This window comes from Lycorma delicatula, chromosome 1 (genome assembly GCF_047948215.1).
Source record: "Lycorma delicatula isolate Av1 chromosome 1, ASM4794821v1, whole genome shotgun sequence".
Classification (NCBI taxonomy): Eukaryota; Metazoa; Arthropoda; class Insecta; order Hemiptera; family Fulgoridae; genus Lycorma; species Lycorma delicatula.
Window position 1 is genome coordinate 376,937,565 of NC_134455.1, and position 12,776 is coordinate 376,950,340.

The following is a 12,776-nucleotide window of genomic DNA, read 5'->3' on the forward strand; positions in this document are numbered from 1 at the left end:
CTCGTCTAGTCAGTTAACAAGGAATCTGGTGTATAAATAGCATATATAAGTAAAAAGAAATGAGAATTAGCAACCTTTCTTAATAATGGGGTTATTACTGTAACTCTTATTAAAAAGCCCTTTCTTATGATTGTGCATGTAGTTAAACAAAGGCTTGCTGAATCAGTGAATAAAATTTTTACTGGGTAAGACAATCCTCTGCCTTATGTTTATTTTGAAATGCTGATTGTGAAGCAGTCCGTAGAATGAAAGATTTAATTTAGTTTGGTTTGGGCATATGACTAGAATAGAAGAAGGACAATTTTATGTAAAAAGTACGATAGGGGTGCATATCATATTAAGAAAGAAGAAATAACTGAAGATATAACTGTAAGAATTGCATAATCGAAACAATAAAAACAAGAATCTGATTAATGAGGACTACAGTTATGGACTTCATCAGCTGATGGGAAAAACATTTTAAGCTACAGAAATTTTTAAAAAGTAAATAAAATCTTAACTTACCTCCTTTTACAGGTTCCATTGATTTTTTCGGTGCTTCCTTACTTTAAAAAAAACATTGCGCTATTGCCCAAGGAATAACAGAAACGGATCAAGTGATACAAAAGAATTTTAAACCAATAGTCTAAACTTTAAGCGATTTAACCAGACTTCAACACAACACCAACAAAGATACGATAATCATGATGATGAAGATGATATTAATGATGTTAAAAAAGAAGATACAAAAGAGTTGTGGGAGGAGATGAACCGACACCATCAGTTATGAGAAGACTGGCATTTGAGAAGGGTTAGTGCAAGAGTATATGTTGGATGCCATTAGAGACGTAGAAAATAACATGGATAGCGTGTACGCTGTACACTTTGATGGAAACGAACTGAAGATTGGAAGCTGAAGAAATGGGTCATCATCCAACAATTGAAAAATTTCAACACGGCATTTGAAACAAAAAACAATATACCAACACGTCTGCTTACTGTCTCATCTTTCATGATACTATCGTCATGTACACATCGTTTATGAGAATAGGGGAAACGGTTATGTAATGTGGGAAATAACTGATAAACGATCACAACAAAACTTTAAATGCGTATGATGAAATGTAATTAAGACGAATTAGAAGAACGTTAATCAGACCTCATTCGGCATGAAAGGACTTATTAAGTATCCCGACTTCCTTGGCAACTGTGATGAGTTTATAATTAAAGAACTTGCTGTTGTAGATATTACATAAAAAAATAAAAAATAAATAAATCAATAAAAAATAATAATACGAGTATTTTATAGTAGGCCTTCTGGGGAGAGATTTCACTCGTTAATAAAAAAAAAATTCAACGCGCCGTGGTTGGAGATACGTATCCACCACCACGTGGGTGGTGTGGATACGTAACCAATCAAATTTAAAAGACACCTAATGTTTAATTTTTTCACAGTTTATCATTGGATGCAGATATATCCATATCGGTGTGGTTGAATCGATTTTTCCCGGGTCATCGTGGACATGCAAAACATCTAGTTCATCCCGAACACATGCGGTATGTGTTCTATTCTCCTAAATAATATTTTGTCTAAGAAAAGAATGATAACCAATTTTGAAAATAAATTTTGAGACAGATTTCTGTTTTCAAACAGCGTGTTGTATGCGTGAACAGTGTTCAATATAAATATTAACTAAATCATGAAAAATACTAAGACGGAGTGGGTTTTGATTTAACTACAGCGCGGTTTGAGATTTATTCGGACAAGAAAATCATTTATTTAAAAACAGTAATTTAAATATTTTGTGAATAAAACTGAAAGGGAGGTTGAACAAGTTAAATGGAATACAGTTAAATATTTACTAGAAAAGTTTTTTTTTCAATTTGGATCCTGCAAGATAAATTTGTTGAAATTGAGTGTTGGCATGACTGATCGGAATTAGAAGTGTATTTACATTGCAAGTTATGTTTAGTAGTGTTTAAAAATTAACAGCAAATTTGTGAAACTAAGTTTCAATAGAATATTTATTACATTTTATTGTGAGTAATTTTTTCTGTTTTTAGATACGTAGATATCGAATCTGTAATATTAAATGATAAAATAATCTGTTTTAGATATTGAATCTTGACCCACCGGGTTGGTCTAGTGGTGAACGCGTCTTTCCAAATCAGCTGATTTGGAAGTCGAGAGTTCCAGCGTTCAAGTCCAAGTAAAGCTAGCTATTTTTGCACGGACTTTAATACTAGATCGTGGATACCGGTGTTCTTTGGTGATTGGGTTTCAATTAACCACACATCTCAGGTATGGCCGAACTGAGAATGTACAAGACTACACTTCATTCATACTCATACATATCATCCTCATTCATCCTCTGAAGTATTATCTAAACGGTAGTTACCGGAGGCTAAACAGGAAATAAAAAGAAAGAAAGATATTGAATCTTAAGTCATAATTTTTCTATAGTTTCTCCCCTGTGAACTTACTTGTTACAACAGTAATGATATATTAATTCTGCAGTTTTTGTTGACATTCCGTATCATAGATATTCGTAGTGGGTTGTGTACATTTTGATGGGGAAGTTATTAAGGAAAAACTCAGCCAAGGAGCCCTCTCTGATATCCCTTTCATTGTGTATCTTGTACGTTAAGCGATTAAAATTGGTCTGGTCAGTGTAATGTTAATTCATTGTATTTGTCAGAGGCCGCTTGTGATATCTTATTCCATTTGTAGTCATTAGTAATTAACGAACGTTAAATAACAGTACAATAATTGTATAAATGTTAACAAAATGCAGTCATGTTCAATGAAAAGAATAAATTTATTTTCTTCCACAATCGCAAGATAACCCTAGAAAAACCTTTAGTTTGTCAATATGTTATTGTTTAAGTAATCATGGTAGGTGTAGTTATGAGATTATATTAAAGTAGCAAAGGTTTCAGTGAACCACATCAGTGATTTTGTTTTTTTTTTTGACTGCTGTAAAGGTCATAGTTTGACTATGAAACTGGATTCAGTATCCAACCTCCAATTCAGTAATCTTTACACAAAGGATATGAAGAATTGCTGCTATTTTCTATGACTTGTAATGGATTCTATCGTAATATTACATCTCTAAAAGTTTTTAGATATCATTTTCTATTAGTTGTAGTATTTGTAAATGCTTTTAGATAAAATCAGTTTCACAACTCAATGAAAAGAAGAATTTTATTCAACAGCTGATGCATTTTATTGTTTACGTTGAGTGTTTGGTAAAAAGCTACTTGTGATACAGTTTTGAATGCATTGTATTTAGAATAGAGTGATTAAGTATCCAAATATACTTAGATAACAGGGAATAAATATTTTATTTTGATCAATACATAAAATATATTTAATAAAGTATCACATTAATGAAATGGTGAAGATCTAGACAATTCTTCAGTGAAGAAGATTATTTCTACACAGTATACCAAAGTATTTCTGTATATTTTACAAAATTAACAAAGAAGTTTTATAATTAAATTCTGTACAAATATTATAATCTTCTTACTACTGTTTGTAGTTTTTAACAAACTTTTTTAACAAAGTATACTAAAATCATATAGACTGAAGCTTCTTCAAAAATGTAAGCATTTTCTTATTTAATTAATAACTTTTTTCAGTGAATTTTTTACTCTTATCAAGTTTTATTATTGTTGACATTTGTTCCATGTATGAAACGAGTGAGCAAATGTTTGTTAAAAATCAAATAAAAAATAACATCTTTTTATTGAAGGCAGAAATTATTATTTAGGAAAACAAAACTTTTACTTGATTGTCTACTCTCAAACTTTTATTTTGTCTGAGGATTTTAATTCATATAAGATTATAATTTATGGTTTAAAACAAAGTTAGTATTTATTCTAGATTTGGTTTGAGTTGTGGCAATTGTAGTTAAGAGTCATTTCATTTGAAGTGTCCCAAAAAAACAAGCTGGTCGCTTGACCAATTAAAAAAAAAAGTGAACTTACCCGCTTGTTTCCTACATGTTTCAGGACCTTAAAACTGTTTTTTTAGTTTTTAATTTAAGCAGTTTACTTGTGGTGGCCATTTTTGTTTAGGTGTGCACACCTATTTTTATGATTGTAAGGGAAGGGAAAATACTAAAACTAAACTAAAAACCTATTGGTCCTGGAAGGATGATACAAAAAGCAATTTAATCATATTTTCTCAAGGTAAAAGATTGATGCAGTGGTTTATGTACCGATTTCTCTTCTTTCTATGAGAAAATTACCAATAAAGATGAAAATGAAGAACGTGAAATTCCACTTTTGGTAAATTTTTTTCAAGAAGCAAGAAGAGTTATACACAGCTTGAATTTTTTTATATGTAGTTAAATGTTAGTAGTTTTACCGTAAATAATATTAATGGTGATGTACTTACATCTACATTTTTACTAACTAGATGTCAACAGTCCTAAATCCAAAATTTCAACATTCTCCTGCTAATCGTTTTTGAGTTATATGAGATACATATGTACATACAGATGTCATGCTGAAACTAGTAAAAATGGATTCCAGGATGGTCAAAATGGTTATTTCTGTTGAAATCTGAAAACCAAAATTTTTTACCATCATAATACTTTCTTTACTTTGTACAAGGAAGTAAAAAACTGAAAAAAGTATCCAAGCCATTTTAGCATCCAGAGGCAGAAAAGAAGTCCAGTTTACCTCTCATAGTCTGCAAGAATGAGTGACATTTAATCTCTGAATATAAATAATATAATGCTGGCCCCCAGATAAATGACTAGGTGAAAACAACTCAAAAAATTCCTTATATGCACTTTATTATTGGGTCAATCCATTTGAAGTGTCTCAAAAAAACATAAGCTGGTTGCTTGACCAATTCAAATAAAATTGAAACTTATTCACTTGTTTCCTACATGTCTCATGACATTAAATATTTTTTTTAAATTTTTTATTTAAGCAGTTTACCTGTTGCAGCCATTTTTGTTATGGTGCACACACCTATTTTTGTGATTATAAGGTTTTGCAGAAAAAATCATAACTAAAAAACTGTTGGTCCTGGAAGGATGAAACAAAAAGCAATTTAATCATATTTTCTCAAGGTAAAAGACTGGTGCAGTGGTTTATTTACGTTTCTCTCTTCTTTCTATGAGAAAATTATCAATAAAGTTGAACATGAAAAACTGTGAAATTTCACTTTTGGTAAAATTTTTTCAAGAAGCAGGGAAGGCATACACAGTTTAAATTATTTTTTTATATTTAGGTACATGTTAGTAGTTTTACCATAAATAATTTTAATGGTGTTGTACTTACCTCTACATTTTTATGAATTTTTGAAAAATTAAAAAAAAAAAATTAAAATTTTGGCTTCAAATAACTCTGATGGGGCTACTGATAAAAACCTCTAAATCTGGACAACTTGCAATGCTTTTATAGATATTTATGGCAAGTAAAACAGTTTCTTGTGTGTTGTACTAATAAAAAAAGTTATAACCTCTCAAAAATCATTAAAAACTTGTTAAAAGTGATACCATTTTGACTCGCTAAATAAGTGCTCCAAGGAGGTTTCTTTTGTTCTTTGCACCTTACATTTTTTATATTTAGCCTGTATGTTGTTGAAGTTGACGTTTTCAGTATTTTTAAAATAGTTTTTTTAAATTATTAATGATGGGTCGTAATTTAATGAAAACTTAACCAATACCAGTAACATAATACAAATTTGATTCAAAAATTCTTGTAAAACTTACCCAAACAGAAATTTCTATGAGTAGTTTATATCTTTTTTCAGAAATTCATTTTTATTCTTATATTGTTTTATTTTTGTAAACACTGTCGAATAAAAAAAAATTTTAGTAAAATTTTAATTATTCTTCAATGAAATAGGGATATTCCATTTTAATTCAATAAATTTTCAAAAAAATTTTATTCAACATTATTTTTGATATTTGAACCCCCCCCCCCTTGTAGTAGCCAAAAAATATTTTTTTATATTTTCGAAAAAAAATTTCTCGAGTAATACATCATTTTCTAATTTGCCAATGGGTAAAAAGAGCCATTTTCATCACTTTTCCCATTCTTATTTTATAACATACAGGGCTTTTTGGAAAGAGTAAAGGTGGAACTTCATCTTAGTGTACTCAGAATTCATTTTATTACTTAACCAAATCTTGTATGTTTACTGAAGTTACATTTACAATTTTTTTTTTTAAATTTTGGGCTCAAAATAAATAATGAAGAGCTGCGGGTAATAGGCCTATTTTTACCTTTTAACTCTTAGATACTATTAGTACTTATAAAAAAAATTGCACTGTTACCAAGTGTCCTTTATTAAAAAAAATGGCTGCCAAATCATAAGATTTTGAAAATGTCTCATTTTTGGGACCCAAAAACCACATGTGGGACAGGTAGAAAAATCTTAAATGTTTACAGCAGTAACTAATTTTTATGTAATTTAAAACCATATAAAATTTATTTTGTTACTCAAAGGAATTGATGAATAATGAAGTCATCAAAACTGTTAAAAAGTGTTCCTTATAACCGTGTACAATGTATTCAAGAAATTCACAACATATATTTTTTCAGATGATAATGTAGGCCTACTATATAAAATATTTTGTTATGTCTATAATCAGATAGCTTATATTCTAGATATTTATTACTTAAAGTATGACTCATAGACACAAACTCGTGTTTAATCATGGAAATGAATAGACATGCTTGGAATAAATGTTGTGTAATCCTGAATGTAAACATTGTAGAAGGCTCAGTTACTGTTTTGATTTCAATGTGATATGTTGTATTGTTGCTAGTGTTAATACTGCGGTTAGGTAATGTAACTTGTTTATAAAGTAATTTTATTAGCTGCAAATTTCTATTGTGATATCTTCATTTTTAAATTTGTTAGAGAAATTTTTATTTTAGCTGTAGAAAAACTGGGGTAAGACAAAGTAAGGTACAGTTGGTAGTTTTATAATTTATACTAACTGTATTGTTATTGTAAGAACCCTTGCATTTTCTAAAAACGAATTATGAAGTGTTCAATTGATATTCATATTGAAACAGTATGTTACAAATTGAGTTACAATAGCTCTTCAGTAATGCTTGATATTTTAGAGTTTGTCTGAACAGCAAATAACATTGATATCTTTAAGAAGTGGATGTATTGAAACAAAAAAATATTTTTACTTTTCCTAAAACTGAATATTTAGATAAATATTTTCATATTAATGGAAAAAGTTACTCTGACTCATTTAGCTGTCATACTAAACCAGTTATGAAATCTCTTCAAAAATTATCTTTGACACTTTCAACAAGCAGTCCAAATTTAAAATTAGTTCCAGGCAGAGTACTGTACAAAATGCTTAAATGCTTAATAAAATACAAAAACCACAAGGTGTTACAGAAAGCGAATCGAATGCCAAGATATACCTCAATGTGTTATAGTTGAGTTAGTGAATTAAGCTTGTTCAGCACTTGACATTTTCCCTCGTTAAGGTTAAAAAATTATAGAGCAGTGCAAAGGAACCAGTTTAAAAAAATTAAGTTACAAAAATAACTCCAAAATGTAAAACTCATTTTACCTGCTCTAAAAATAAAATTTGATTATAAAATTCTCCTTTCAACCATAATATAGAAAATGAAACATGCATGCTGTCACGTTGTGAGAAATGTCCAGGCATTAACGAAGTGCTCAGATTACTGCAAGAGAGCTGGGATGATTTTGATTCTGAAATTATCTTCAAACAGTGGGTTTCTGTTGACTGTTGTTAACTAACTACTCAAATTCTTCATTTCAAGAGCACTTATATAAATTTACTGAAAATTTAAATAATCTAAAAAGGTTGCAAAGAAACAAGCTAATTTCCTCAACATTAAAAAGGAAAAAGAGGGTGAATATATTGTCATGGAAGACTTCTCTCAAAATTTTCCTTTTGTGATACAGGATGAAGTCCAGTCATATCACTGGTCAAAAATGTATGCCGCAGTACATCCATTTCTCATATTTTAAAAAAGAAGGAAAATTACAAAGCCAAAGCGACTATGTGATTAGTGAGTACTTGAAGCATGATATTGCATTGTTCTTCTTCTTCCAAAAGCAAGTCATAAATAAAGTAAAAACACTGTTGCTACAAGTTAAACAATTTTTTTGTTTTTCTGATGGCTCCTCAGCCCAATATAAAAAAAAATTCATAAATTTGTGCTACCATCCAGAAGATTTTGAAATCACAGCTGGGTGGCTTTTTTTTGCCTCATACCATGGAAAAGGACCATGTGATGGTATTGGTGGAATTTTAAAAAGAAATGACTAAAGCAAGCCTTCAAAGGACAGTCAACAATCAAATTGTTACACCTTCTGAAATGTACAATTATTGCATAGACAATATTAAAAATATAACATTTATTTTTTGCTCTAATAAAAATGTTCAAGAGACTGAAGAATACCTCAGTTCTCGTTGTCAGGAAATCACAACAGTACCAGAAACAAGAACCTTTCACAGTTATGTTCTAACAAGTCAGAAATGTGTTATGAAACCCACCGGGTTGGTCTAGTGGTTTAACGTGTCTTCCCAAATCAGCTGATTTGGAAGTCGAGAGTTACAGCGTTCAAGTCCTAGTAAAGCCAGTTATTTTTACATGGATTTGAATTCTAGATCGTGGATACCGGTGTTCTTTGGTGGTTGGGTTTCAATTAACCACACATTTTAGGAATGGTCGAACTGAGAATGTACAAGACTACATACACTTCATCTACACTCATACATATCATCCTCTGAAGAATTATCTAAACGGTAGTTACAGGAGGCTAAACAGGAAAAAGAAAGAAAAGAAATGTGTTATGAAAGTCCGGGAAACCTCTGAATCAGAAATATTTACATTAGTATCAGTACACAAGGACATCAATGTTTCTGATTGCTTTTTAAGTTTACCAAAGCCAAAATGTAAAAATTATGTCTTCTCCTGCGTATACGATGGCAGGTGGCGGTTATTCAAAGTCATTGAAGTCAAACTACATGAAAATGAAGAGGAATATCGAATACACTTTTTCCAACTGCAGAGTCCTGGTACTTCATTTAAGAATTCATTGAGGGATGATCAAACACGGGTTCAACTGGAAAATATTTTAAAGATTCTCACGCTTTTTCTATCAACTACTGGAAGAGGACACAACATTACACCAAAAATGAATGAGGACTTAAAAGTTCTACTCAATAAAAGAATTGCAGGAGCACTAAGTTATGCTAGTTAAGTTTTTAATCAAAAAGTGTACGATTTATTCATAACTTCCATTAGCAGGAGTAAAATATGGTAACAGTGAATTGAACAACTTGTTAATGTATTTGAATTGTTTATCATTTTGTAATCGACTATTTATTAATTATCAATTTATTCATTCTAATGAGTTAAGTTGTAATTTTTTATAATCTGAATTTTTGTATACATTGTTTACGGTTAGAAGAAACATTTTTTTAGCAGTTTTGTTGGCTTCATTATTCGTCAACCCCTTTGAGTAACAAAATAAATTTTATTTGGTTTTAAAATACATAAAAGGTACTAACTGGTGTAAACATTTCAGATTTTTTCTGCCTGCCCCACATGTGGTTTTCGGGGCCCCAAAAATGAGATATTTTCAAAATCTTACAATTTGGCAGCCATTTTTTTTTATAAGTACTACAAGAGTTAAATGGTAAAAAACAGGCCTGTTACTTTCAGCCCTTCATTATTTATTTTGGACCCGAAAATTTGAAAAACAACAATTTGTAAACGTAACTTCAGTGAACATTACAAGATTTGGTTATGTAACAAAATGAATTTTGAGTACACTAAATAAACTTCCATCTTTACTCATTCCAAAAGCACTTTTTGACCTCTGTATTTTGTAAAATAAGAATGCGTCAGTTCATGGAAAAAGTGATGAAAATTTGCTGTTTGTACCTCTTGGAAAATTAGAAAATGGTCTATTACTCAAGAAAAACTTTTTTTGAAAATATAAAAATATGGACACTACAAGGTGGATAGTTATATACCAAATATCATCAAAATCCAAAAAATAGTAATGCAATAAAATTTTTGTAACTTTGTTGAATTAAAATGGAATACCCCAATTTATTTAAAAAAGATTTATTTATTTTTAAGAAAATTATAGATGTTTTAAATGTGCAAAGAAATTAATTATTTTTATGTGATTATTGACATTTGTTAATCTAATGCTATATTTTGGTTTTTATTAGATGATGGATACAGCTATTCATTGCTCTGGTGTAAATGTTGCGTGCTGATGTAAAAGTAGAAATCAAACAGGAAGAAATCAAGGAAATAGAATGTTTGTTTTTACCCATTAACCAGGCAGAAGATTGTTTGACAGGTGTTAATGTAAGTACTTTTAATTTTTTAGGTCATAATTTTCGTTGAGCTACATTTCTTGATAACATGACCTTTTTGTGTGCGAGTGATGAAAGATTATAATCTAATAAACTTTATTTAATATCATCATTTTTTAACTAAAGCTGTACATTTGCCTGCAATACATGTCCGGGGTTATATAGAGCTGTATTTGAACCATTATTAAGTTAATGGCTGGATTAACTAGCACTTTTCCAGCTTATGGAGATAAAGATACAAAGCTGTTAAAAAGGCTTTGCAAGTTGTCTTTTCATATTTGGTAATGGCGCTGCATCCACATAGCATACAGAGTTAATAATAGGCCTCAGTAGCAGCAAGCAGAGAGAAAGAGAAAGAGAGAGAGAGAGAGAATTATTAAAAGTACAGGAATTTTATATATAATATTTGTAAAAGTTAAAAAGAAAAACACAAGTAGCAAAAGTCCAGATGAGGTAGCTTCTGATTCCAGTATCAGTCAATTAAAAAATTGCTTACCAATTGTAATGAAAGTTATATAAAAAAAAAAAAATGATAGATTAATTTGTTATTTATGAAACTATAAAAAGTATAAGAGTATGAATAAAATTGATATTGGTAGAAGGAAAATTAAAATATCTACAAACAATAAAATTACAATTGACTTTTTATAGAAGTAGTTGAACTAAATTCATTTATTGAGAAAATAAAAAATTAAATTTTGTACGTGAAACGTAGTTAATATACTTCAGAAAAGGATTGAAGAGCAGAAAAATTCCAGATGTATAATATTATCTAAGCTGCAAGGCAGACACCAGTAGACTTCATTGGCAAAGGAGAGCTATTCTAAATGGCGCCTTGATTAAGCTGTTCTTCCCAAATATGAAACATAAACAAGCAATAAATATTCTGATGTTACATAAATTCGCAGCTGCTTCTACCAGACATGGAAGACTGCAGATATCTACTTCAACAAATGCAAATAATGGTTGATCCAGTTTGCATTTGTTGTACATGTGACTGAACACAACTGAGTAATCTCACTGATCTGTCATTACAGATGATGACAAAGTTGCTAGGCTCGATTGCTAAGTTAAATAAAAAGGTTTTAGGCAAATTTAAGGACGAATGTAACGGTATTCCTATTAAAGAATTTTGGATTGAGGGCAATATTATATACTTTTACAACAAAGGAGACCACGAAAAAAGCGAAAGGAATAACAAAAAATGTCGTAAAACAGAAATTAGATATTTTTTTTTTGTCTTCAGTCGTTTGACTGATTTGATGCAGCTCTCCAAGATTCCCTATCTAGTGCTAGTCATTTCATTTCAGTATACCCTCTACATCCTACATCCCTAACAATTTGTTTTACATATTCCAAACGTGGCCTGCCTACACAATTTTTCCCTTCTACCTGTCCTTCCAATATTAAAGCGACTATTCCAGGATGCCTTAGTATGTGGCCTATAAGTCTGTTTCTTCTTTTAACTATATTTTTCCAAATGCTTCTTTCTTCATCTATTTGCCTCAATACCTCTTCATTTGTCACTTTATCCACCCATCTGATTTTTAACATTCTCCTATTGCACCGCATTTCAAAAGCTTCTAATCTTTTCTTCTCAGATACTCCGATCGTCCAAGTTTCACTTCCATATAAAGCGACACTCCAAACATACACTTTCAAAAATCTTTTCTTGACATTTAAATTAATTTTTGATGTAAAATATTCGCTTTGAATATTATTTATAATAATTAATTCAAAGGTTGGTACCGCTGTTGATCAGCTATTGTGTACCGGTCGGTTTAATTATTTATTTAAATAAATAAATAATATTCGAAGTGAAAATAACATGGTTGGCTAGGACTCGAACCCGGTCATGACGGGACGCGACTGACTGACGCCTTAAACCAATCGGCTGCGTGACTCCCTGACGTAAAGAGTGAAAAATGTTCTATATAAGCTGTGAATCTTAACGTCATATCAGTTTGTACATTAACACACACACACACACACACATATATATATATATATATATACACAAACACATACATACACACATACACATATACATACATACACATAGGTACATACATACACACACACGCATACATAGACAAACACATATACATACATACATACAGACACACACACACCACCTACCAACACACACTTACCTTCCTACCTACCTATACACACCTACACCACTTCCACTAATATATCTCGTAAACATTCACTCAGCATTAAGACATTTTTTATAAAAAATAAAATATCTAGGTGTGTGTGTGTGTGTGTTAAAATATTTTCACGATCGATAGTAGCGTCATACAACACACATAAACACACGCACACACACACACACACTATATACTCTAACTTTGTATTATTACAAATAAAGTAGTAAATTTACACCCAGGAATTAAATATTAATGATGATCACAAAGTTTGCAACAATCA

The 12,776-nt window shown here is 30.4% G+C and overlaps 1 protein-coding gene across 2 annotated transcripts in view; it reads left to right on the top strand.

Annotated features, from left to right (window-relative positions):
* Window positions 1-1,913: 1,913 nt before the first annotated feature.
* Window positions 1,914-12,776, top strand: part of LOC142318454 (uncharacterized) — a 40,966-nt gene continuing 30,103 nt past the window's right edge. For both annotated transcript variants that reach the window (XM_075355038.1, XM_075355039.1), the window contains exons 1-2: window positions 1,914-2,019; window positions 10,194-10,335. In XM_075355038.1, coding sequence (XP_075211153.1) covers window positions 10,228-10,335 — 108 coding nt within the window. In that variant the 5' untranslated portion in view covers window positions 1,914-2,019; window positions 10,194-10,227. The remainder of the gene's footprint in view (window positions 2,020-10,193; window positions 10,336-12,776) is intronic.